General features: G+C 50.7%; 1 protein-coding gene across 3 annotated transcripts in view; it reads left to right on the top strand.

Moving 5' to 3' along the window:
* GFRA2 (GDNF family receptor alpha 2) overlaps positions 1–26,624 on the top strand; it is a 96,994-nt gene extending 70,370 nt beyond the window's left edge. For all 3 annotated transcript variants that reach the window (XM_060653353.3, XM_078445463.2, XM_060653354.3), the window contains exons 5-9: positions 10,999–11,108; positions 11,859–11,999; positions 14,359–14,531; positions 24,155–24,208; positions 25,255–26,624. In XM_060653353.3, coding sequence (XP_060509336.1) covers positions 10,999–11,108; positions 11,859–11,999; positions 14,359–14,531; positions 24,155–24,208; positions 25,255–25,377 — 601 coding nt within the window. In that variant the 3' untranslated portion in view covers positions 25,378–26,624. The remainder of the gene's footprint in view (positions 1–10,998; positions 11,109–11,858; positions 12,000–14,358; positions 14,532–24,154; positions 24,209–25,254) is intronic.
* The last annotated feature ends 1,144 nt before the right edge of the window (positions 26,625–27,768 follow it).

Here is a 27,768-nt window from a genome sequence, read left to right as displayed (position 1 = left end):
TCCAACCATCCATCCACCCACCCATTTATACATCCACCTATCTAACCATCCATCCATCCTTTCATCCATCCTTTCCTTCTTCCTTCCATCCAGTGGCTGTTGAGTCCCTATTTGGTGTCAAGTATGACTGGGAATTGGAGAGTCAAACGTGAATAAGATAGTTTCTGTTCTGAAAGGTCTCCTAATTTAATGGGAGAAACAGATATGAAAAATATAAATTATAATATGGTTGGTGGTGCAAGCTCAGTAATTGGAGTTTGTGAAACATGTTCAGAGTTGGGGCAGGACATTCACAGAAAGTGCTCCAGAAGAGCTGGTGCCTGAACTGGGTCTGGAAGGGTGAACTGGAAGAAGTTTAAGGAGGGCATGGTTGGGGGATGGCATTCCTGGCAGAAGAAGTGCCGTGGGATAAGGGTCCATGAAACATCATGGTTGGGGAATGTGTGCTCTTTGATATTGCTGCATGGGTTGGGGCTGGAGAGAGGAACATGAGGAGAGATGAAATGGTAGACATCAGTGGAATCCGGATTATGGGTGGGGATCAGGGTGGTACATGATGGGCTGAAGGAGCCCAGGGTATCAGTGGGGCTTTGTCACCAGGTCAGAATGGGCCCTTCATAAAAGCCAAGGCTGGCAAGCGGGGCTCAGCCCTAGGTGTTATATGGGAATCTTGGTTACCTTCTCAGAAACTACTAGACTTTTTTTTTTTTTTTTTTTTTTTTTTATGGATGAGGATGCTCACAGAGAAGTGAATACTTGCCCAACATTATACCCCTTGTAAGTTGTAGAGCTGGGGTTGGAAGGTGATTTGGTGCCTGGGATGTTGCTCTTAGCCATGATGCTATTCTGTCTCTTCAGTTGGTCTGCAGTTTCGGCTAAGCATCCACCTTTGGATTTTTCTCTGTATGTTATGTTTCAGGAAATGTTATTTAATGTAAGAAACTATCTGAATCTCTGTAACAATATACCATGGGTGTGGATGGACTGCGAAGGCTGAGAAGCACATTGTGTGGAGGTTGAAGGGAGGGGAAATGCTGAGGAAAATGAGATCTGGGTCTTTGTGTAAGAGGTTCTCAACATCAGGAAGGGGAAGAACGAAGGACAGAATGGCTAGAACTGAGAGGAAATAAGCTAATGGGACTTCAAGTGCCACTGCCTCTGGACTAATTCCTAGGGTTAGGAAGACCATGTGAGCAGCTGGCCACTAAGGTCTGGGACCTTGCCTGCTCCCTGGCACTGCAGGATTGCTTCCTACCCCCAATGGGTGGGAGGTGGACCTGGAAGACGGGGGTGGTGGGGAGAGAGAGAGGGAAGAAACCCAACCTCATACCACCAGCAAGAACCATATCAGCATTCAGAGAAAGTTGAAAGAAATCTTTCAGCTGGCTGGCTACCTAGCTCAAGGCTAACCACACTCTTAACACAATAATAAGTCAATCCTCACTGAATAATTAAATAGAGAGCCTTCATAAGTATTGACTTAATGTGACAGCAAGTCTATAGTGACTCGGGGTTTGCTTATGTAAACACAATCTCTTGTTCAGCTTACTTAGCAGTTCAATGAAATAGAACAGTCCTTCAATTAAAATCAAATGATGCATGTGTTTAATTATTTTCTCTTCTTACTGTGTAATAATAGGTTTGGAACATAGGTGAAGATCAGATTGGGGAAAAGTGGAGACATGAAGAGACTTAACCAATGATCTCTAGAAGAAGGATACGGTCTTGGCTCTTATCTCTGGGCCCTGGGTGGGAGATCCATCCAGACCCTACTGATCGATCCTCTCCCAAAGCAGGCTTAGGTTGGCCACCGTGGTTGGTATATCTGTCTCTTGATGGTGGCCTAGGTCTAATTGATTGCTTTTGGTCAGTTGGGGGTGCAGTGGCTCCAACCACAGCACTCTCCAGGCCATTTCTCCATGGCTCACCTGGAGGGGAGAAGGGGGATGCTGTGGGATCTCCAGGCTGGATGACAAGGAGGGGCCAAGGAGCAAGGTAGCACCCCACTTATTCCCTTGGGGATGCCAGAGAGAAATAAACCTCCCTCGTCCTGTGGCTTCAGAATGCTGGGAGAAGGGATGGGGGTGGTGTGCTGGGAAAAGGGATGGAAGGTGAGGGCATAGGCCTTGTGGTAGAAGGGAGAACCCAATGGCTTCATAAGATTTGAAGCTAAGTCTTCTGGCCTTGCTGCTGAGATAGTAACTGAGTTAATTAACCTAAGTCTTCGTTTCCTTATCTGTAAAACAGAGGTAATAATGCCAACTTCAGAGAATTGTTGTCAGAGTAAAATGTGAGGATGTTAGTAGAAGTACTTTGTGTGACACTGTACAAATGCAGAGGGTGCTTGTTAATAGATCAGAGATGTTATGTCCTTGGCCTGAAGGGAAAGGGCTCATGCCTTCTAACACTCTGTTCTGTGCTCAGGAGTGGTTAGCAGGGTCTTCTGATCTCATCAAGAGCGGCAGCAAGCGCTGCCAGGGCATCCACTACATGCCAGGCACTGTCCAAGCACTTACGTACATTTGCTCATTGGACATCTCATTCAGACCTTGCCATGACCGTATGAGGTAAATACTATTGTTACCTCCATTTTCCAGCTGAAGAAATGGAGGCCTGGAGAGATTTAATGACCTATTCAAGGTCACACAGCTAGTGAGTAGCTAAGCCAAAGCTCAAACCCAGTCAGTATGGCATAATGTTGGAAATTGGACCTACTGGCTGAGTGTGCTTCTGGCTGGGTGGAGGGGAGAGGGGTTCTCGTGAATTCAGGACCTCCTGTGGGAGGAGAGCAAACATTTCTACGTGTGGCAGCCTGCCCTGGGGTCGTGGTCATGTCCAGAAGGGTTTGGTGTGCATTTCCCAGTTTGGCACCAGGTTCTGTCTCCAACCTGCAAGTGCCTAGGTATCGGAGCTACCCGGAGGGAGGAGCCAGTTCTCTGAGATGGTAGCTTTTCTCTCTCAGCCTCTTTGTCTTGGGACAGAGGGTCAGTAAAATTTGCTGATGTTCCTGGAACTAATAACCCTTTCTCTAAATGAAGCTTAGAAAAATCATTGTTTATAATAACAGGATTCCCGAGGCCTTGTTCAATTAAACTTGAAGAAATAATTACAATCTTAAAGCAACTTTATTAAAAGAGAGCATAACAAACAGTGTATTCTATTAGCATCTTTTGAAATTTACTTCTGCATCTTGTTAGTTTATATGCTTACCATTTTCCCCTGTTTGCAACCAGGGTATGCAAACTGTATTGTCTCCTGATTTTTAATCCCTTCACGTGATTTCATGTTTGACTTTTCATATATTGGCACAATCTATGTCCTTGTCGTTTTTTTTTTTTTTTTTTTTTTTAATTTTTTTTTTTTTTTTTTTGGACAGAGAGAGACAGAGCATGAACGGGGGAGGGGTAGAGAGAGAGGGAGACACAGAATCGGAAAGAGGCTCCAGGCTCCGAGCTGTCAGCCCAGAGCCTGACGCGGGGCTCGAACTCACGGACCGTGAGATCGTGACCTGGCTGAAGTCGGACGCTTAACCGACTGCGCCACCCAGGCGCCCCTGTCCTTGTCGTTTTTAATAGCAGCGTTGCTTTCTGTGGCTCATCCATCTGAGCCATTCCCCTCTAGTTAAGCTGGGGAAAGAATCTAAGGCTAGGTCCATCTTCCTTCATGAATTTTATTAACATCTGTTTTCCAAGTTGCTCTCACTGAGGTACTCCTGTAATCCTGGCTCTTTCACATGGGCTAGTCAGACCCTTTGTGGATTTGGTTTTTGATCTGTGTCCTTTTCAGCGTATGCCTTTTTTTGGTTCCTTTGAACGTGGGCAGAGAAGATCATATAAAATCAGAGAGTGAAGCTAGACATTAGTCAAGAATTTTTCTGTTTTAAGTGACAGAGACCCCCTTAAGAAAATTAAAAAGGAATTTACTGGCTTCCAATAAAATTTAGAAAGGGCAGGAGTAGATTCTAGGACTCAAATACAAATAGGCCTTTCTCTCTCCTTGTCTCTTGTTTCTGCTTCTCTCTGCGGGTTAGCTGCATGTTTATTCTTCTTGTGACCGTGAGGCTAGAGTATGGCCCCGATTCATCTGGGCTCATGTCTGTGGTGTCTCATAATCAGAGAGAAAAGAATAGTCATCCTTGCTTGCTCCATTAGGAAAACCCCAAGGAAACACCCTGTTTAGCCTAGCTTGTGTTACTTCCTTATCCCTAAACTAGTCTGTGTGGCTGGGGACAGAGTTATATGGTTGGCCCAGCCTGGGTCATGTGTCCACCTTTGGCCCAGGTAGTAGAGTGCCATGGTTGACAGCCTTTATTAGAGCTACCTGGCTGGAGGTGGGAGTCCCTCCCCTCAGCCCACTCCCAGGGGAGCTGCTATTCTGAGCAGGTAGAATAAATGTTTACTGCACACCTGAAGAATAAACAGAAAGGAAGGAAGCCGGATTGGTACTTGATTTCATGAAACAAGTGGTGGCAGTCTCCTGGAGGAGCAGGAAAGGACGGAGGACCAGGCTGTCCACAGTGAGCCCTGGAGGTGTCAGAAAGCAGCCACATGGGTGAAATCCATTTTCTCCTTTCTCAGTGTCACATAACATTGAACGCACTTAACCAAGCCCTGCACTGCTGGAGAGAACCTCAGAAAGCCATTCCAGAGGCACTTGGGTCTATTAAAGCCATTTTCTCTGCATTCCCATAAGTTGTCTATGAGGCCTATCATGAGTAATTTGCACTTCTTGGGAAACCCTATTCCCTTCCATGAAATATTCAAGTACCCTGTTCGTTTGTATGAGGACAGTGCTGGTGGCTGCCTTTGGAATCATCATTAGCAGTGGAGGATCATGACAGCACAGCCAGAGAAAAGACCCTATCCTTGTTAGCAGGTGCCTGGTCGTGGTATTCTGGCTGTAGGGTACGTGTGGCCTACCTCTCAGAGCTGCTGTGTTCTTGCTGTGGAATGTGTCTACTTTGTGGAATTGTTCAGAAAATTCAATGAGGTAACTGCATCTGGTACATAATAGGACCTCAATAAATATTAGCTCCCTTTTCTCCTTCTTCATTTTTAAGACTATCAATAGAAAACCATTGGTTTCCATGGCAATAGTGTAAAAGGTATAATCTGATAAATGGGAACTTTGGGAAGCTGACAAGAACACACCAAAAAGCCATGTACTGTCTGGCATTGGAGTGCTTTGGGGTTCTGTGGAGTAATTCACCTTGTATTATATTTTAGTATTCCCAAACTATATGTGTTTGGGAAGGTATTTAGAATTTGGATCAAGGATGGTCTCACTGATTACAGGTGCCTGTACTTTCTCTTGGCTGAGACCAAAGCATAGAACTGAGAAGTGTGTATCCAAGTGTAAGTGTATGTCTGTGTAGGGATTGTTGTGTGTGTGTGTGTACACAAATATGAGCATTCTTTGCCATGTAACGAGGAGCCTTCTCAGGCCCTGGTATGAAGCATTATTTTCTTCCATGGCTAGGTCATAAAGTGGGGATGTTTAAAGCTGAGACCAGGGGGTGGGGTCTGAAGGCCCCCCCGAAGCCCAGCTCTGCAGTCTGTGTAGATTGCCATATTCCCAAACTTTAGCCTGCCTCAGAATCACCTGGAGGGCTTGTTAAAGCACAGATTGTTGGGCCCTGCCCTTAGAATTTCAGATCTTGTATGTCTGGGGTGGGCCTGGAGAATTTGCTTTTCTAACAAGTTCCCAGTTGATGCCAGTGCTGTTGCTCTGTGGACCACACTTAGAGAACCACTAACCTGTAGAGAGTCTGCTTGTATGGCTGATCTTTGCACATCGAGCCTTGCCTCTTTTTCCCTCTGTAGAAGCGCATCTGCCTAATCAAATAGGATTGCCAGATCCAACAAATGAAAATTCAGGATACCCAGTTAAATTTGAATTCCAGATGAATGATGAAAAACTGCTTAGTATTAGTATTAGTTATGTTTAGTTTAATATTAGTATGTCCCAGATACTGCATGGGATATACTTACACTAAAAAATTCATTGTTTATCTGATATTCAAGTTAAATGGACATCCTATATTTAATCTGGCAACCGTTTAATCAAATTGGGGGTCAAGTGTCTCTCTGTGCCTCTCCTGCTGCTTCTGTGTGATTGAATAGGCTACAGCTGCTAATGAAACCAGCCCAGAGATGGTTTGTGTTTTTCGGACAGAGCCACCTGCCGCCCTGAGCTCATTTGGCAGTCTTCACTTGATCTCACTGGGATGGACTTGGCTTTGTTCATATTTGCTCTTTTGCTGGCTCTCTGTGCCTTTCTTTGTCTGTCTGTCTCTCTTTTTCTCATGCTTTCTTTTATGCCCTCTTTCCTATGGGGGTTCTTAAAGGTGGAAATTTGCAAAGTGATGGGGATGGGCCAAGGAGAAGTCTTCTTAGCAGTGTGAGAATGGAGTCCAGAGGCGACCTCACGGGGTCTGCAGGGAGGAGCAGCATCAGGCCCGGAGAGGGCATAGAGAGCCCCAGCTGGCTGGCCACCGTGCACTATGAAAAGGATAACATTTGCCTTGGAGAATGTGCCTTCCAGGGCTGGGTAGGGAGCGCTTATGTGGCTGCTTCACATAGTGGCTGGAGTCTAGCGTGTCACCAGCTTGAAGGAAATTGATGTCACTTGGTCTTTGATGCTGACAGAGGGAGCTGGCTGCCGTGGACATCAGCCTGTCTTGAGGGACAGAGAGAATCTGAGCAATCAAAGGCCTTCTGGAGACTTGGACACAGCATCCCCCTAACTGGCCCCATTTGGCCTTCTCTCTTGCCAAGATCACTTTGACGCTAAGAATGGAGAGATGGAGGAACAGAAGGCTGAGCTATGGCCCTTCCCTTCACCTGCCCCTCTGATGGCTGCTGTGCCCGGGCCTACCTCCTCTCCTCCCTGTGCTCTGAATGGAGCTGGAGGGCCTGCTTAAAGGAAGTAGGCCATGGCATTAGACGGGTCTGGCAAAGGAGACTTGTGTATGCTTTGGGGGCTGGTGTTCCTCTTCCTGTGTCCTCAGAGTGGCATGGAGAGTGATGGTGGGGTAGGGAAGCCATCATTCACCTGGGACCAGCAGGGTGACCCTGGAGCCTTGTGGTAAGGGAGAGGGCATGGGGGTCTTTTCTTCCTGGTATGCCCGCATTGCCTTGTGTGGGAACCAGACCTACCTTGGCAGGTTGAACAGGTAGTTTTCCTTCTATCCCAGACCGAGGAAAACCTGTTCCCTGTTTGCACTTGCCAGTGTTTGGCAGGCACAGTACTGGGGACAAGATGTCTGGATAGAGAAGAAAGATAAGGTGATGCCTCCTCTGAGTTCCCCAGCTGTCTTACATAGCCCCGTAGGGGGGAGATTGGCAGGCACGACTCACCCTATTTGATAACTGGGGCCACTGAGCTCAGAGACATGACAGACCTGCCCAAAGTCACAGCCAGTGAGTAATAGAGCCTGGCCGCGAGACAGAACCTCCCAGTTCCCAGCTTCCTTTTCTCTCATCTCATCTCCAGTGGCCTATCTTTGTGGACAGTCACATTCTCCTTGCTCATGCTTTGCACCTTCTCCAGCCCGTGGGGCCCAGTGACATTTTGAGGGGCTTTGTGGATGGTGGGGCCAGGCAAGATCCTCAAGGTTCCCAGTGTCAATGAGTGGAGAACTAACCTTGCAGAGGGGAAGTGGGCAGCGTGCTCCCACCGGAGGGCGAGCCAACCGTGACCTCTCATTAAGCTCTGGGCCATGGCTGGTGGGTACTCTGCCCTGACCCCATTAGCTGGGATTTCCTTTCTGACATTGCCCTTCCCAGCCTTGTCTGTCCGTCACGTGACAGGGGCTCAATACATGTTTGGAGGAGGAATGAAGAAATCAGTGAAGTCTGACACTCTAGGAAAATAGGTAACAGTTGGAGAGACTAAATAGGACAGTATCAGTGTCTTTATACAATTGAGTATGAAATTGCCTGGTCCAGACCATGTGTGTAGCTAGAATACAGAGGTGGGAGATATCCACACAGCTGGGGTGGTCAGCAAGGGCTTTGTGGGGGAGGACTGCAGGTGGGCCTTGCGGGGGTACTAGGAGGGAGTCAGGCCCTAGTGTGATCACATAGCTTTGGAACGTACTCATGTACTTTGGTTAAGAGATGATTTCAATGCCTCTTGGTGGGGAGGAGATGACAATTGGTGGCTTTGCTTGTTGTCTAGCATCTTCCTTGCCCCACACCCTGCAGGAGCTTGGTTCTGGCTTCATGCTGCGCACCTGCAGCCCAGCCCTCCTTAGTGTTGGGGCCTGACCACATCCCCTTGGCTCCTTTTGGAGGGAGGCATCTGGCCAAAGCAGACAGTGAAGTACCTGAAGGGCTGTACGAGTCTCCTGTGGCTGCCATAACAAAGTCCCACAAGCTGGGAGCTTAAAAGGGAAATGTATTCTCTCACAGTTCTGGAGGCCAGAAGTCCCATATCAAGGTGTCAGCTGGGTTGTGTTCCCCAAAGGCTTGAAGGAGGAATTTGCTCAGTGCCTTTCTCTCAGCTGCTGGTATTGCCTGCAGACCTTACCCTTCCTGGCCTTGTAGGGGCGTTGCTCAGTCTCTGCCTCCATCTTCACATGTATTCTCACTGTGTCTGCATCTCTTCTCCCTTCTTAAGGACACTAGTCATTGGCTGGAGGGCTCACCCTAATCCACTGTGACCTCATCTTGGTCACGTCTGCAAAAAGCTCATTCTGACGTAAGGTCCCATTACGGTACTGGGAGTCAGGATGCAATTCAGCCCATAGCAGGTGCCTAGAGCTTTTGTTTTGCTTGCCTCCAGGTCTCCTCTACCTATTAAAGTCTGTGTCTCTGGAGGCTAGGAGGTAGGCAGAGGCCACCACACTCACACTGTCAGAATGTCTTCACGCACATGTGGGGTGCACGGTGGGACAGACGCTGCTCTTACCATTTAAGACTGAGTCTTACTCTGCAGGGACTGAAGTCTTGGTTAGAAATGCTGTTTCTCCCTGTTTTGGTGTTGGGTGGTGAGGAGATAGAGGGTAGGAAGGAGGGGGAAGACACCTGCAGGCTTCCTGTTTTCAGGGACGCAGAATGTTGGCTCTGGAAAGACCTTCAGGGGCTTTTGCCCCAGAAAGGGCATCCACCCTGTTGTTCATTCTGGGGCGGGGCCCTGGCTCCACTGCTCAGGAACTCTATGATCTTGGGCAATTTATTTAGCTCCTCTGAGTCTCAGCGTCCTCCTCTGTAAAGTGGGATAGTAACAACAATCCTGGTCAGATCTCACAGAGTTCAGGTCTCAGTGTTTGTGAGGATTTAATGATAAATGGATGGATGTGTAAGTTTCTTTTCTTAAATCATTTTTATTGTGATAAGTTATACATTACATAAAATTTACCATTTTAACCATTTTTGACTGTATGGTTTTCAGTGACATTAAATACATCCACAATGTTGTGCAGCCATCACCACCTCCATCTCAGGAACTTTTTCATCTTCCCAGACTGTGAAAATATCTTTTACTGAGAGCACTTTGTATTTCATTTGATAAACCAGGAAACCGAGTCCCTGAGAAGGAAGGACTTGCCTGAGTCATCCAGTGAATTAGGGGCACAGCTGAAGTGTGAACCCCAGTCCCCTGTCAGTTCGGTGCTCATCACCTTCTGTCTCCCACACTTCTGTGGGCTGCAGGGTCTGGGACACATGAGGCATCGTTGGGGTTGAATTCCTCTGCAGAGCTTCCTCTCTCTCCCCCAAACCCTGTCCCCAGGACAAACCAGAATGTGTACCATGGTGGGACACACACAACTGCCTGCTCTGAGAGTGTTCCTGTCAGGCTGTCCTGGTCTCTGTCAACCTCTGGTCTCTCTCTGCCTGCTTCTTTCTCAGATGGGACAGAGTTCCAGTGGAGGATCAGGGGAGCTGAACTTGGGGCAACCTTTGGGATGACTTTGTGAGGTGCCTTATGGCGTGGAGAGAGTGGGGGCAGGGAGTCAAGGGCTGCATTTTGGTCCTTCCTATAGCTACCACAGTCTCCTCACTGAGCATCTATTTGTTGAGGCCCTACTGTGTGCCCATCATTGGGAAAATACCAGTGAATGAGACCATATTCCTCTCTACTTGGGGCTTCTGTGAGACACAAATGGTATGATACACGAAGACCCCATGGCAAAGGGCACTCACCTGTAGGAAGTGATGGCAGGTGGGGAGGTGAGATGGCCAGGCTGATGGTAGCCAGGGTGCCAGGGTGGGTTAGATTTGGGTGTTCTGGGCTCCATGTGACCTTCCACATCAGGTACTGGAGACAGACCCTGGCCAGAGAGCATCTGTTTGCCTTCAGGTAGCTCACGGTCAAGGAGGGATGTGCCCACATAGTTATGAAGCAGTATTATGGGGGCCAACAGAGAGAAAGGGGTGACAGCAGGTTATATCACCAGGGGAAGAAAGGGCTGATTCTGCCCAAGGGGCAGTTGGAAGGACAGCAGGGGAAGCTTTGCTCTGACTTGGTTCAGAAGAGGACTGTCAGGAAAGCCTATGGGTGTCTCACCATAGACGGACTCTTTTTTTACCTGTCTGGGGGCTGGCTCCTTTGACCCTCAACTGGATCCTGGGAGTAGCTGGAGCAGGGATTATTGTATGCATTTTGCAGGCAGGAAGAGTGATGTGTTGAAGGCCTTGGGCAAGGTCACCCAGGACTGTGGTCAAGCAGAAAGCAGAGCCCAGCTTTCCTTCCTTGGTCCCAGGCATTCTTGGCAAACCCACCCCAGGTTCTTTCTGTCTGTGTTCCTCTGACTGGAAGATCCATTCAGAGCCCACCGTTCCTAAACTGTGTACCTGGCTCTCCAGGAAGTCCTGCCCTCAAGGAGCTCCCAGCCTGAAGTCCCTCAAGGCTTGGTTCCCCCCATGTTCCTCTCCATCTTCCTGGCTTCCTCCTGCCCTGGGAACGGGCAGGCAGGAGCCGCTCTGCTGGAGAAAAGGCGGGAAGGCAGCCAGACTAAACCGTTCTCTCTGTTGGGTCTTCTCCTGACACCAGGTCCCGGCTGGCAGACTTCCACGCCAATTGTCGTGCCTCCTACCAGACGCTCACCAGCTGCCCTGCCGACAATTACCAGGCGTGTCTGGGCTCCTACGCTGGCATGATTGGTAAGCCGCCCCCGTGCACCTGGGCTCTTGGTGGCTCCTGGCTGCCCCATCCCCATGGGCAGGGGGCCTGGCTCAGGGCCAGAGAGTGGACAGCCTGAGCTCGCTTTTCTCTGTGGTGGGAAACCAGAGGAGAAGGCAACCTTTTATCATGGGGGGAGGAGGGCCCCAAAGGCCTTATAAGGCTTTTGAAATGAGAAAGCAGCATTTATTACATGGTTTGGAGTTTCCAGGTACCGCGCTGAGCAGTTTACACCAACTGTTTTATTTTAATTCTCATAGCAGTACTTACTAGGGGGGAGTTGCTATCTCCATTCTACAAATGGTAAAACTGAGGCTTAGAGAGGTCAAGTCACTTGCACAAGTTCCCCTAGCTAGTAAATGTTGGCACTGGGATCCAAACCCAGGATGTGAACCTTAGTCTCCCTGGCTCTCGAACACAGGTTCTGCTTGCTGGTGAAGAAGGCAAAGGCCCAGGGAAGCAGGGGGCAGGGTGGTGACTCCGGGATAGCTCCTCTGCTATCTTGCTCTGTCCTCAGTGTCCATACCCCTCTGCCCCCTGTGGCCATGGCTGTATGGTCGCTGGGATAGTAACGGTCCGTTTGTTTGAGTTGGGATGTATGTGTATTTGAGGGGGCAGGTGGGAGGAAAGGAGAGTTCCCCAGCCTCTTCTCTGTTGTGTCTGGGGCCTGGGACCCAAAGAGAAGGCCTCACTATTCCTCTTTCCTTTGCCTTCCCTTTCTCCCTGCCCAGGGTTTGATATGACACCCAACTACGTGGACTCCAACCCCACTGGCATCGTGGTGTCCCCCTGGTGCAGTTGTCGTGGGAGTGGGAACATGGAGGAGGAGTGTGAGAAGTTCCTGAGGGACTTCACCGAGAACCCGTGCCTCCGTAAGTCCGAGCAGGCCCTCCCCATGCCTCTCAGTCCCAGAGGGGCCCTGGAGGCCTGCCTTTGCCATGCCCTTCTCTCTCCATTGGGATGGCCAGTGATAATCTATAGGGCTTCCCCAGTGACCCATGGAGAACTTGGGTTTTGTGCTCTTGGGGACTCATCCTACTGAATAGTCAGTAGGCCAGCCTGAGTTTACCACCGGAGGATTTGAGCCTATGTCAGGCCAAGGTCGAAGATTTCTGGTCTGTTATCCTGAGAGCTTTAGCCAGGTTCCTTCAGGGACAGCCGTATGATGAGTATCTCAGCATCTGTCACTTGTCCCCTTAAGGATTTGTTTCCCGTTAGAATTGGTGACTTGCAAGTCCCAAACTGCTAACTAAAGGCTAGAGAGAGAGGTTAGCCACAGTCTGCCTGCCTCGCTCTTTTCAGTCTGACACTCTTGCCACCCACCCACTTGAAAATCTCCCGCCTTCCTTCTGTCTTTTCTTCCTTCCATCCGTCAGTCCATCCTCCCTTTTTGTATGGCACTGAGGATTCAGAGAGATGAGCCATGGTGCCTGCCATTGAGCAGTGTGGAGTCTGATGGAGGCACACTGTCAGGGGGTCACTGTGACCACAATACGGAGTGAGTGATACTAGGGTGGAGGTCAGTACAGGGCACTTTAGGAGCCCAGACTAGTGATACCAGTCAGCCTGGAGGAGGAGGCCCTGAAAGCTCCTCAGAGGCTGGCCCCTTGAGGGAGAGTGGGCATTTGTCAGCTGACAAGGCAGGGAGGGCGCACCAGTCCACCCTTGGCAGGGCGGCTTGCAGGAACTGTGGACTATGGAGTCTTGCTGTAGAGCATGAGGACGCTGAGGGTTATCTGGACAGGGAGAGGGAATCCTCCTCATGAAGGGCCTTGCAGTCCTAAAAGTGTTAGGATCTTATGGTCCTACAGGTGGTGGAGGTGGGGGTGCAGGTCACTGAAGGGGAGTCAGCAGGTGGCATTGTGGGCAGACCAGCATGCAGATGGCCTGTTCTCTGGTTCTGGTGTGGAGGGTTGGGGCTGTGGTTCTGACAGGTGGTCCAACACCAGTGTACTCAGAAGTGGGGGAGCAGCTATTCCCAAAGAGGCCGGTGTGACTGAGCCGGAGCAGTGGTGGGCAGGAGAGAGGAGAGATGGAGTGCACAGATCTTTAGGCGATGGGCTCAACTGCCGGCAAGTGGGCGGTCATGGAAGCATGGTGGGGGGCTTGGGTGGGGAGAGATGACCTCTGCAAGACTGTAAACATGGGCAGAAAGCAGTGATGCAACAGGAGGGAGCGATGCCTTGTTGGGGCGTAGATGTGATGAACTTGAGGTGCATCTGGGACTTGGAAGTGGAGATTTCTGGAGGCACTTGGTTCCAGGGTCATGTCTTGGGAATAGTTTGGTCCAAGAAGTCCCATTATTTAGTCTTCAGTGCACTGGTGTTGATGGTGTGGGAGTAGGTGAGGCCGCCGTGGAAGATGGCTGAGTCTGGGGCTCTTGGAATGCCATTGGCAGGACCTGGAAGCATCTGAGGTGGCAGAGGAGCCAGGAGAACCTGTGTGGGGGTTGGAGGGTGGGGCAGGGGTGGGGCAGGGGTGGGGATGGGGGATTGGTATGGGGGACGCTTTGAAGTGGAGGGTGGTCTGCAGCACAGGATGCTACAGAGAAGCCAGTGATCACCGCCCTGGGCCCGGCCTGCTGCCTCCTTCCGGGCTCCCCACCCCGCTTCTCCTCTTCCGTTCCTCTTCTGCATTTCTTTTTCTTTTTCTTTTTTTTTATGTTTCAAGTTTTTATTTAAATTCCAGTTAGTTAACATATAATGTAATGTTGGTTTCAGGAGTAGAATTCAGTGAATCATCACTTACATACAACACCCAGTGGTCATCCCAACAAGTGCCCTTCTTAGTACCCATCGCCCATTTCCCATACACTTCCCTCCATCAACCCATAGTTTGTTCTGTATCGTTAAGAGTCTCTTTTATGGTTTGCCTGTCTCTTTTTTTTCTTCTGTGTTCATCTGTTTTGTTTCTTAAATTTCACATGAGTGAAATCATATGGTATTTGTCTTTCTCTGACCAACTTAAGTCACTTAGCTTTCGATGGACATTTGGGCTCCACATTTCTTTCTTTTGTTTGTCTTTTGCAACCTCCCTCTTGCTATTTTCTTCTCTCCATGTGAGATGTCAGTAGTGTCTGAAAGGGGACTCCAGAGAAATTAAGTTTGGACAAGCCACACCCTGTCCCCGGCTCTGGGCTGTTACAGGGGAGGCAGCATTAGGATGTGAGGGGAAGAAATTATGGAGGCAGCCCCTGATTTCTCTGTGCCTACCTGCTCTCACCCCCCACAGGGAATGCCATCCAGGCCTTTGGCAACGGCACGGATGTGAACCTCTCCCCTAAAAGCCCCTCATTCCAGGCCACGCAGGCCCCTCGGGTGGAGAAAACACCTTCTTTGCCAGATGACCTCAGTGATAGCACCAGCCTGGGGACCAGCGTCATCACCACCTGCACATCTGTCCAGGTGAGGGGACACGGCTCTGCAACTGGGGAGGGCAGGCTGAAGGCATAGAGAAACACCAGGACATGAGAGGCGGGTGTGGGAAATTAGCTCACTGGGGATCAGGGATGGGACTGGCAAGTTCTTGCCCTTGGGTCAGGACCCAAGAGGCAGGGAACAGCTGTTGGGAGCTAGTTTTTTTTGTGCCTACATTCCCTAGGCATTCACCTGACAAGTAGGAAGCACTGGATTGTGCTAGAAAACACGGGGTGCCAGGGAAATGGAATGGTTAACACATACTAACCATCTGCTAATTACTAGGTGTTATGCTAGCAGATTCTCTGCCTACTTCACTGAATTTTCACAAAGTGAGGTGTTGGTCTTCATGTATTATACACAGGAAACTGACCCAAGAAGAAGGTTAGGTAACATACCCAAGGTCATACAGCCGGTTAGTGGTAGAATAAGATTTCAAACCTACATCAGACCCCAAAACCCATGATGTTCATTTGTTTGTCCATCTGTCCATCCACCTAGTCATCGAGCATGTATTATGTATGCGTTATGTGCCAGGACTTACGTGAGATGTGAGGGAGACTTTGGTGAATAAAACTGACACTGTCCTGGGTTTTGTGGTCCTTACGGTCTTGTTCAGGGTCAAACAATTCAACAAGCATCAGGCATGGACTGGGTTCAGTGCCACAATAGGGGACACATGTGGCACTATGGGGGCACATCCTAGGGCTCCCCACTCAGCTTTTTCTCTCTGTTGGGCTACCCTCCTGCCATCATGCCATTTGCTACAGTAGATTCTTTGCTTAGGCAGTTGGATCTAGTCAGAACACACACACACACACACACACATACACACACACACACACACACACACACATATACATACATACACTCACCCACAACACACCCACTCACCCACATACATACACCCCCACACACCACACCCCCCCCCCACATCTATACACTCTTACACTCACATACATACATACACTGATACATATACACACACAGTACAGCCACTCACACACACATGTACATACATATATACACACACCCACACTCACAACACACCCACAACTCTCACTTTCACATACTCTCACATAATACACTCACTCGTACACTCACACCCACATCCATACTCACATACACACTTTCTCACACTCATACACACACACCCCTAGAACAAAGAGTGTAAAAGAGGACTGACCCCATGCAGAGTATCGGAGCAGAGGAAGGAGGGAACAGCAAAGTTGAGGGTGTTGGGGTACAGTGAGGGAGTTGGGCCTAGAATTGCCAAGAAGGTTGGGGGCAGCAGGGGGCACAGCCTGAGTGGGTGAGGGGGCAGGGTTATCAAGGCCTGGCTATGTGCGAGGCAGTGAAGACGCCAGGCTAAGTTGGGTGTCATGCTCGAGGGATCAACAGTGCACATCTGCTACAAAGTTTTACTTGTGTACAACAAGGCAGTTCTGAGACCTGGCATACAGTGATGTGACTGTAGCTGACACTATCGTATTATGAAATATGTTGATTGGCATGTGGTAAATATTTCACAGTGTGTGTGCCCATATATTGGGTCATCAGGTTGTACACTGTGAATACATGCAATGTTTGATGGTCAATTACAACCTCAGTAAAGCTGGAAAAAACCCCAGTGGGCATTCCTGGTGCCAGGATGAGGACTTGAGCAGGGACCCATTGTACCACAGGAGCTGGGGTGGGTGCCTGTCCTGGTTGGGAAGCCTACCCCCCCTGCCCTCCCTGGTGGGCTTCTCTGTGCTGAACAGCTGACCTCCAGGTATCCTCCTGTTAGGCTCAGCATGGGCCCTTCCATGCCTTGCGCCCCTCCATCAGGCCGCTCCTCCAGATCCCAGCCGAGGAGTCCGTGTCACCCTCGGGCAGCTCCTAATTACACTAGCCATGCTTGAGTGGCTGCGGGCAGGGGCTAGGGGGCCCGCTGCACAGACAGTTGCCAGCTCAATTTCATGCTAGAGTGGCAGGCAGCTCGGCGGTCAGGGCTGGGCCACCTGTCAGGTGACCATGCTCTGGCATGGTCCACATGTCCCTTGGGGCACCACCAGCCTCCCTGAGCTCCTCGGGGCAGGCTTACAAAGGGAAGTGCTGATTCAGCAGGTGGCTGTGAATCTTTCCTGAGGCTCTTACTGTAGCTTGACTCACCGTGGGTGTGGAAGAGTTCAAGGGTGTGGTCTCTTGCCCTCACTGCAGCCCACTCAGCCACTCAGTGCCTGGTGGCTCTGACTCCTTTTTAAAAATTTTTCCTCTATTCCCTCAGCATTTTGCTAAACTGTTGCCTGGTTTCTTTTAGCCCCAGTCTGGTTTTCTTCAGATTCACCATCTTGGGGCTTGTCTTACACTTGGTTTAATTCCAGTGGAGTTAATACACCATGTGTATGTGAGATGATGTACGTGAAAGTGCTTGCAGACAGAGGAGCACTCTGAATGCAGGGGCCCGAGCTGGGGAGGCTGACTAGCAGGGAGCTCCCCAGGCCTGGCCTCAGGGACTGCCCACTCACAGTCTACTGACTGTGTCACTCTGGGTGGGACAGCTGAGATTGGCCATTCCAGGAGAAAAAGAAGAGATGTAGACCCTCAGAGGGGGCCCACCAACCATCTTCCTGGTTCCTTCTCACTGAAACTAAAGGGGAATGGCCTGATTCTGTTTTAATCACAACCTGTTTGGTGAGAACCTACTACTCTATGCCTGATGCTGGGAGTGCAAGGGGAATAAACCCTCATCCCTGTCCTCAGCTTGGCTAAAGGCTGGCATGGGTGGTTTGTCCCCACACCCTCTCCCTCAGCTTTGCTGGGCTGGAAGGGGCTCCATGGTGGCCTTTGTGGGACCTTGGGAGTGACAGCAACCTACAACTACAGAAGGGAGTCTTTACTCCACTCAGGGGAGTGAGGGCAGAGACAGGAAGCTGAGGCCAGGGTGGGAGGGAGGGTAGAGGAGGCTGTGCATCCTACACACCCCCTGGAGAGAAAGGCAAGGTCTTTACTTATTACCTCTGTCCTCCTCCCCATTCATAGGCCCAAGCCCTTGGGAAAGCCTTAGGGACCCCCTTCACTGACCCAGAGATGGCAGCGAGTTGGGGATCCCACATAAGTGATTGGACGTTAGGATAAGAGGGCCTTCTGAGATCTCCTTCTCAAGCCCCAAAGTATGAAAGCTTGGTAAGGACAGTAATTTGTTCAGAGCCCCCAGCCCCCAGATCCCGAACAGTTTCCTCTGGCTGTACTGCACTGGGTCCTCTCCTAGATCTGCTACCCCAGAGGGCTTTCCCATGGTGGGGTTTGGGGTCTTCAACTGGAACCCTTGTCCTCATCATAGAGCTGCTACACAAACACCTGGGTATCTCAGCCACCCAGGAGCCAGGAGCCAGCAGGCCCCTGAGTTGGCCTGCGTCTGGGCATCTTTGATGCTGTTTTGAGTCCTGCTCTCATGTTTCCATTTCTGGCTGTGGTCACCGCTTCAGGCAGCCTTGCTTTCCTGGAACTGTTTGAAACTTGGAGAAAGCATGGCAATACCTGCAAAATCGTCTCTCCCCTTCCCTTCTGGCCTTGCCTGAATCTGTAGGTAAACACACCCCTGTGTGAATTCCCTCCCTGATCTGTAGGCAGCAGGTCAGGCTTGAACTTCCATCGCACAGCCAGGCTGTCCCATGGCATAGGCTGCAGTGAGCAGGTTGCTGGCCTGCGCACTGGTCAGTCCTTGGAGTGAAGAGCCTGTCCTTCCTCTCTCTGCTTGGCGAATCCTGTTTGGCTTCCCCTTTTGGCGTGTTCCCCTGACTCTGCTCCTGCTTTACCTCACTTTAGCCCCCATCACGATGTGCCCTGCTCCATCCCTGACAGACAGAGGCTGCCTCTCACCCTCCTTGTTGCCCTGTGGACCCCAGTGCTCAGTGCATGGCATTGACTAGGTGTTCTAGACAGGTTGAGGGAAGAACCCAGAGTTCCTGGTTCATCGGGTCTGTTGGAACTTCCTGCTCTCCATTCGAGAATGGGTTCTGAGTGCCTTATTGCTTGCAGCCAGCTCTGTGCAGCTTACCTCCTTCTCACAGATGTTGTCTGCATGCCATGAGGGTAGGCAGGTGGAGAAGTCTTTCTATGGAGGATGCAGGAAGATTGGTTAGAAGGTTCTTTTGTCACATGAGCAGCGGTGCAGTGATGGGGATAGTGGGAGCCGGACAGTGGACTCTTGCTTTCTCTGGTCATGGTTTGTTTCAGTGTCCTTGGCATTTCCTGTGGTTTGCTCTGAGCCACTTTGCAGGGACCCATCAGATCAACTGGGGTCTCACCTTTCCCAGGGCTGCAGAGCCCTGGCAACACAACCTTCTTTGCTCTTTTGGTCTCTACCAGCCAGTTTTTGCTTTCCCCCTTGATCCTACCCATCACACCTGGTGGAATTAGAAATGAATTTGGAGGGGTTGATGCAGCCCCCCTCAACACACCTGTGGTAGGCTCAGCAGCCTGCAGACACTTTCATCTCCTCCTCATCCCAGTGCGCAGGCCTGTGGGCATCAGAGTGGGGGACTGAGAGGCCTGTCAGTGTGTTATAGGTCTATTAGGCATATAGTTCTGATATACAAATATGGCAGGTTTCAAAGCTTTGAATGACTTGAATGCATTCCTTCTTTTCTTCCCTTCTTCTGGCTTCCCTTATAGTCATTCATTTATTTACCCATCAGTGCATTCATTCATTACTCAGTGTAGATTCTTCCTGCATGTTCTCTGTTCCAGGTTCTGAGGCTGACAGCTCACCAGGGCCAGTACCTTGGTCCCATACTGGTAGGATGGACAGGATGCACACTCAGATAATTGGTGGGGAGGAAGCGATTGGCACCCTAGGAAGGTAGATAAAGTGACACGGGGCCCAGAGGAGGGAAGGCTGCTCTGGACTGGGAGTAGGGGCAGAGGACTCATGGGCAGAGTAAACCCTGCTGCTGGGCCTGGAAGAACAGGGATTACTGAGTATGTGGAGACATGGAATTGGAGTAGAGTGGGTAAGGGTGTCCAGGCAGAGGGGCTCGTGGGAGTGAGGGCATGGAGTCAGCATAGCACAGAACAGGTCCAGTAGGGGAATCTGCTGGCCATATCTGGCCTGCTGCCTGTTTGGATAAATCAGGGTTTATTGGAATACAGCCACACCCCCTTGTTTACATATTTTCCGTGTGCTACAGGCAGAGTTGCCTAAAATACTAACTTTCCTGGCCCTTTGCAGAAAATGTTTGCCTGCCCTGGTCTAGAGGAAGAGCAGGCCCTGGGTTGGGTGAGAACAGGGATGGGAATGCAGTCTGGTGAGCAGGCTGAAGCACGGGCTTTGGAGGGGCCACCAAAGGCTTTGGACTGGGGAACATGCCGATAGGAAGATGAGCGCTGTGATTTGGGAAGATTGTGACAGCAGGTAGAGATTGATTGGCAAGGGAGACGTGCTTGCAGGTGTGTTTGATCTTTGCCATAATCGTTAGTCATAGGAGGCAAGATGGAAGTGTTGGGCCAGGGGTGGCATGTAGCAGAGGGGAAGAGGAATGAGTTACTGGGTGGGCCTGCCAGGAGGAAGGCTGCCGAGGACACTGAGATTTGGGGATGGGGCCAGGACCAGAAGCAGGGGACACGGTTTTCCCATGGACGCAACACTGGGCTTCGTCCCTAGCAGCTGGGCTAAGTCAGCAAGGACCTGGGACTGCCAGACCTGGCTTAGGGAGTGGGAGACAGAGGTGGGCAAGGAAGAGAGGAAGACAATAATTCTTTCAGCTTCCTTTTGCCAGAGGGCAAAAACCCCTCTGGGAGAAATTTCTAGAAGGATGAAGCTTACCTTTGCTGCCTTTCTTCCTCTGTGTCTGTGCCCCTTCCCTCATTCAAGTCCCCCAGTGCTGTCTGCTTCTTTCATACTTCTGGAGGCCCCCTGTAGTACAGCCAAGGACACAAAGCCCCTGTACCCACCTTTCTGTCACATGGATTTGCTGTTAAAAGCTCTGCCTCCTGCCATCCTTGCAGTCCAGACCTGTGCCCTTTGGGACACTGTAACCCAACAGTGCCTGAGCTTGCCGTGAAGGGAGGAGAGTCTCAGAGTAGTGATGGAAGCAGGACAGGGGTGAGCAACTCACCTCTATTCCCATAAACTTGTTCCATCGGAGTCCAAGAAAATTGGGTGAGATAGGCATTGTGGGTGGCCTTAGGGGAGCATGGCCTCAGAGGGCAGCCTGCAGCCTGCGGGATTTGGGGAGGGAGGCAGCCTCTTCTCCTGCTCCCATTTACTTAACCAGTGCTGAGATGACTGTGTGAATGTTTATTTGTCTCATTAGGGTGTGAGCAGAGCTGTGACTCATTCATCTTTAGAACCTCTTGTGGGAGCAGTGGGGGAAAGTTAATGGTGAGGGAGGGAGGCAGTGAATCTGAGCCACCGGTGGTTTTGCCATTAAGTAGTGCAACCTTCTCTCTGCACCTCGCCCATGTGCTGCTTTCAGAAAAGGTCAGCCGATGGGCAAACCCCCGCACTGCTCTGTGTGGCCGGGGCTGTGTGGGGGTCTCAGGTTTGCCACTGGGGAGATTACTGCAGCCTTCACTGTCTGCTCTGTGTCTGCTGGAAGTCAGGTGCTGGGGCAGAGACTGCTCCATGTGCCGTGGGGTAGGGCTGAGGTAGCCCCAGGCTAAGGCTGACCCTGGGTTTCACCTCACAGCCCCTTCCTGGGCCCTTCCTGCATTTCTCATAGGCTCTGCCTTTGAATGCAAACCTAAGCTTGGCTCAGCCTCGTGCCTTGTGGAATTGAGGAGCCCTTACAGGTGTGTGGAGCTTTGCTGTGCCATGTGCACTGTCTCATGTAATCATCACAGTGGGTCAGTGATGTGTGTTTGTCTATCCCTATTTTATAGATGAGAGAATGGATGTTCCAGTAGATGAAGTGACTTTCCTGGGTCACTGGATAAAGAAGGCTTGAGCCCGGGGCTCTGGTCTCTCAGGCTCTTCTTCCTTGGATCCAGGGAATTGTCCTGTGGGGATGGACGCCAAAAATTAAGACCCTTTGATCTAAAAGGGAAAGGCTGAATGGGTCTGTGAGGATAAAAATCTGTAAGCTAGATTTCACAGCACTTGAAGGAAGTACTTTTGGACAGCGAGAAGAAGCTCAGGATGTCACCTGGGCATTCAGCACACATTCAGTGTGTGGCTGGTGGCCCTGGAGCCTGCTGGACTGACATGTCATCAGTGCAGAGGGACATAGGTGAATGCTGTGGATGCTGGATATACAGTGGGTCACATGGGGTACAGGGAGAGGTCCTATCCCTGATCTTCATGGAGGCCAGTCCTTTTCTCCCACCACAGTCGCTGTGGCACCTGTCAGAGACCAGCAAGCAAGGATTGGATTGCCTTGGGGCTGGCCCAGGGGTGTGTGTCACTTTCTCTTGTTGATATGGGTCAGATGAGAGGATGAAGGCTCCTCCTCTGCTTCTTCCTCTCCTCCTGTTACCCTCCTTCTCCTGTGGCCCCTCCCTTCCTCTCTGTCCCCTGCCCCCTTCTCCCCTCTGTCCTCCCTGCTCCCCCCAAAACCCCCAAACTCTCTGCATGTGCTCTCCTAGGGTGCTGCCTCTCCTTTTTCTCTCTGTTCCCTTCCTCTCTTGATCCTTACCTCTGCTCCTCCCCCTCTCTTTTTTCCTTGAATATTTGCCAACAGCCCCCTCTCCTCTCTTCTTCTAAGAGGAGCCTGTCAAGTCTGCTCACTCTGAGGAGCAAAATCCAGCCATAAGCCAGCTGCTCCAGGTGAGATCTGTGTTCAGATCTCCCCTCCACCCCACTGCTTTAATTCTAAGTCCTGGTGCTCCTCTGCTTTGCTGGCTTCTCTCTGTGTGACTTGGCCTGGGGCTCAGCCTTCCAGAGCCAGTGGTGGCCAGGCCCGTGTCGAGGACCCATCACAGAAGGTTGTACTGCAAGGCCCTAGAAGTCACTTAGTTTAGTTCTTTTCTGAAACCTGATTTATTTTTAAGTAGTAGGCTGTTTTTTAAAATACTTCTTGTGTATAGCTCCAACATCTAGAACAAATAAAATCAGAGTTGCTTTGGTTGAAGTGGGGGTGAGAACACTCATCCTGGCTGTTTGATGCAACACAGACACGTTCCATATTTAGTGGCACTGGGGGAGGGGAATACACAGGAAGAGGACATGGGCCTGGAGACAGAGACCTGCCACACCTGGAACCCATGATACCTGGAAAGAATGCCAGGAAAAGCGGGTGTTGGGTCCTGTGGCATAGGATATCAGAAGTGCTGTGAATTGCTCAGGGGGGTGACCGAGGGAGGATTGTGTAGATGAGGGCAGTTGAATGGAAGATAGTGGTGACAGTGCAGCCCCTGGGATGGGGTGGGCAGGCTCTGTCCAGCAGTGACCTCCCACAGGCCTGGCTGGAGCTGCACTTCATCTGTGGCAGTAGAATCCAGTCCTTGGGTTCCAAAGGGCCCTTCTTCAGGGACCAAGGTGGGTAGCATGGTAGGCTTGGATCTTGGCACCTGAAGTCATGGGCACTGTGGTCTTGAACAAGATCTTCCTGGGTCACGTCCCTGGTTCCATTCCCATTGTGCTCATCATCACTGTGGTCATATCTCCATGATTGGGAGTGACTTGGATTTTGGCTGGCCTCTGTGTGACAGCTGGGGCCTTGTTTTGCTGACCAGATGCCCAGGGTGGTAGATTGCCTATGATGTTTAAGGGATTATTGATACTTCTGGCCAAGAGCAGTGATTTAGGAATAATTTCTTGGGCTTCCTGGTGCTTATGGTGGCCAGAGCTTCCCCACAAGTGCATTGGGAACCAAGCCATTTGAAGCCAGGGTAGAAACACCATGTCCCCCAGCTGGTTCCCATGGATCATTATTATGATGATAACAAAGGACACTTCCTCTTGCTCACCCTCTGGTCCTGCATCCAAGTGGTTATGCCAGGAGTAGAGAATCCTAGAATCATCAGTAGGCCAGCCTTCCTTTCTCATTCATCACCTCGGACCACCAAGCTCACAGGTGCCCACATCTGTTTAGGGTGGAATGGCCAATGCCTGGCACTATTGCCAGATGTCTTCCTACCATGCACCAGTGGCAGACATCACTAATCAATTACAGTTCTCTTCCCCACAAGCCCAGATAAGGCTTATGAGCTTTTTGGAGCTGGCACTTGCATGCTGGTTCTGATATATGACATTCATTCATTGAGTCATGGTTTCATGCATCTAGTAAAGCATTTACTGAGCTGGTGTTAATGAGCCAGACACTGCTTAGTGCAAGGAAAAGGAGCCATGGTCCCTGCCCTGTCAAGAGGAGTTTTGAGTATAGTAGACAAACATGCAAATGTCTTGTAATTATTCCATCATGCTCTAAGTTGAAAGCAGAGTTAGGAATCCCTTCTCCAGGAGCCTAAGGGGGACAGGACCTAAGTGCTGATGGTGTGAGAAAGGGACCAGGTCTTTTTGCTACACGGGATTGAGCCAGCACTCTTCATGTGAACCTTGTGCTTAATGATGGCAACGGTGGATGGTGGGGCCATGGACTCTTTGGTCTTATTCAAGTCATGGGACAAAGCTTGGCCAGAGACCCAGCTCTGGTAGCCCATCCTTACTAGCACCTTCTCTTCCACAGGAACAGGGGCTAAAACCCAATAACTCCAAAGAGTTAAGCATGTGCTTCACAGAGGTGAGTGAAGGGCAGAGTGGGGGATGGCTGCAGGGGACTGGGCTAGAAGGGGGTGTTTCCTAGGTGAGTCTCAGACTCTGAGCCCCCAGATCCCATCGCATGAGCTTCTGGCCCACTTAGACTTGGGTGGGTGCTCACTGCACTGGGGGTGCAGGTTCGGAGGCTGCAGCCAGGGGCCTTGGCTGTCTCCTTGGGTGAGACACAAACAGCTGCTCTGAGCAGAAGCCCTCTTAAGCCCTCCTGACTCTTTATGACAAGTGTCTTGAGTACCTACTCTGTGCTGGTTCTGTGATATTGAGGAGATTGGGAGATGGGAAAAGACACAGTCCCTTCCTAAAAGGAGCCCCAAAACAGGAGTGTATCTATGACTCCATATATAGTGTGTGTGTAGGTATTTATATGTATGTATGTGCGTGTGTGTGTGTGCATACACACACACTCTCATATATATATATATATATATATATATATATATATATATATATGTAGAGAGAGAGAGAGAGAGAGAGAATGTCTATATATATTAGACAGAGAGAGAGAGAGAGAGAGAGAGAGAGGAAAAGAAGTATAAGCTCCTAGAGGAGAGTGCTCAGACAGAGATGTGTAGGGAAGAAGCTTCATGGAGCAGGGGGATTCAAAGACATTTAGGAACAGGTAGAACAGAGCTTCTCCCTCCTCTCCTCTCAGGAAGCAGGTGCCTGTGGACCCCGAGAGCTCCTTCTTGAGACCTTAGGTACCATGCTCCTCCTCTCTGGTCTGTGTCCACAGACCCTCTTCCTCACTTGGCAGTGTCAACCCTTTTCCCTGGGGACTGCTGCCTGGTCTCCTGGAGCCTGGGGCTCAGCTCAGCTCAGCTCTATGGAAGCCTAGCTCCACCTGCGGGCGAGCACAGAGCAGGGTCCCCTGGGTGGATGGGGCGGGCAGGGGCTCAAGGACTCCACCTCTCGAGTCCTTTCCTTTGCCTGATCCCAGCCGTACTGACTCCTTTGTTTTTCTATCTTTTGTTGTGCTCTTTGCTTCTGTCTCCCCTTGTGTCATGGCTGCAGCTCACGACCAATATCATCCCAGGGAGTAACAAGGTGATCAAACCTAACTCAGGCCCCCGCAGAGCCAGACCGTCGGCTGCCTTGACCGCTGTCTCCTTCCTGATGCTGAAGCTGGCCTTGTAGGCTCTGGGACCCATGTCGGGGGATTTCCGGAAACTACGCAGATGAGAACACCTGCCTGGCAACATGGAAACACACACACACACACACACACACACACACACACACACACACACACACATATCTTGCAAAAAAAAATTTTCCCCACCTTGTCTCTGAACCTGTCTCCTCCCAGATTTCTTCTCTGGAGAAGTTTTTCTAAACCAAACAGACAAGTAGGCGGGCAGCCTGAGAGCTGGCCCAGAGGTCCCTCAGCAAGGGAAACCCAGTGCTGAGGAGGGTGCAAGGGTCTAGAAATGCCCTTCGTTTTCTCCCGGTGTTTTCTTCTCTGGACCTCGCTGACATAAAAGACCAAGACGACACCCCTGTGGCCTGAGGGACTGGAACTGTGCTGATGTGAACTGGGGCCAGGGATCCCCACTGGCGGTTTGGCAGAGGGCATCGGGCAGCAAAGCAGCCAGGCTGGCTGCTGGGGGTCCAGCTGGGCACCTCAGCACCTCCACTCGGTTTCGAGCGTGGAGTTTATTTTGTGCTCTCTGTCTGCATCTGAACTGAGAACCCCCAGTGATGCCTGTGGAGGGTGTGGTACCAGGCCCTCTGACTGTGGCATGGAGGGAGTACTGGGGCCAGCTCCAGGGAGCTTGGGAGCTCAGCCCTCTGGGGACATCCCCTTGGGCAGAGGGAGCAAAGCTTGGGCACCAGCTCAAGGCTGCTGCTTCCTGCTTGGTGGCAGGAATTTTGAAATCAAAGAGAAATGATCCGTCATTGGCTCTTTTGGTTTCTTGGTGGGTCTCCCACCAGGGAGAGGGGCAGAGAAGAACATGGCGGGACACCTGCTGGCACTGTGCTTCACTGGCCGCAGCTCTCTCCTCCTCTCGCCCCCCTGTTCCTCTTTTCCACATTCTCTCCTCATTTCCCAGACAAGCGCCAACTGTATGTACATAACACGACTCCTTTCTCAACATATATGTATATATAGATCCATATACATATATTGTGTGGTTTCCCCTTTTTTCCTTTTTTTAAGAAACAAAACTATCGAAATAATACCCCAACAGATGAGCGAAAATGTATTATTGTAAAGTTTATTTTTTTTAACAATGTTGTCTATAATGGGAAAAAAAGAAGATTGACTCCCTGTGTCTCTGCCTCTGTCAGGCTGACTGGGCTGTGGAAGGGGGTTCCTGATCCGTATTCATACTTAGCTAAGGCTCCAATAAACATACTAGGAAGCAATTTGCCTTCTGCCTCCCTCCGGTGTGCCTTCTCCTGCTGTTTTTTCCTTGGCACAGTGCTGCCTCTTGGCTGCTTACCTGGGGTCCTGGTGGGCCTTGGAGAATGTGTGTGTGTGTGTGTGGGGCATGCACGCATGTGCACATGTGTCTCCATCTGTTATGTGTCTTTGATGTGGGTGATGGAGCTCCTTTAGGAGGTGGTTTTACACTTGGTGGGTCTCTGCGTCCTGGCTATGCTCAGCCTTCTGGGCCCTTCTTCACCCATCCTCCTCTACCTTCCCTTACCTATCAGTGCCAGTGCCTGTTGGTCCCCACCTTGAAGAGAAAGAAAGTACCTGTGGGGACCTGGAGGGGCAGGAGACCAGTTGATCTTGACACCTCGGGTATATTTTTGTTTTAAGGTTGTCTGTGTGGTCCTATTAAGTGGCCCATTGGTCTTATGTGGCATGAGGTGATATCTTCTCACTGGGACTCCTGGTTTATTTAAGGTATGTGATTATGAAGGCAGGGATCTGGTCTTCTGGGTCCTACTAGAGAAGGAAGATGACCATGATCCATCCCTTCTTCTCTTTTTCTCCATTTACCACCCGGGCTCCACCTGGACCCTGGGCCTGCCGTATTCCCTGGGGAGATTCTCCCTGGAAAAGGCTAGGAGGATGGCTGCTGGCCGAGTGTGTGTACGTGCACCCACGTGCAGGCTTGTGAGTGTTCATATGCATGTATGAGTGTGTGCACATGGCAAGATGAAGGAGGAAGACTGTCATGTGAGGGGGTGCTCCCACTGTCAGGGCTGCACGTGATCCCATCCTGTCGCCATTGGGAGATGAGTTGCTGTTTTCTGCTCTCCCCAAATGGCTCTTGTTTCCAGTTGCTGAAATGTCGGCAACATTGGCCTATGGTGGTGAGTAGTGTGGTGTACAGGTTCCAGCCTGTGCATGGAGCGCCAGTGGGCCAGTGAACTGTCTTCCCTAGCCACCACTGGTGTTACTGTGTGTGGAGGTGGCTGTGGAGTTTACTTGGGAATCCATGTTCTTTGTGAACAGCAAAGACTGGCTAACTTAAAAGGCTTTGGGGGGAAAAGGCTCAGAATCAGTGGAAGGTGGGGGGACCAGGGGAGGGTACAGTGGGAACCAAAGGACATCTGAAGGGGCAGAAGGCA

This window comes from Panthera onca, chromosome B1 (genome assembly GCF_046562875.1).
Source record: "Panthera onca isolate mPanOnc1 chromosome B1, mPanOnc1 haplotype 2, whole genome shotgun sequence".
NCBI lineage: Eukaryota > Metazoa > Chordata > Mammalia > Carnivora > Felidae > Panthera > Panthera onca.
The sequence above is the reverse complement of the archived record's forward strand: the minus strand, read 5'-3'. Positions and strand labels throughout refer to the sequence as shown.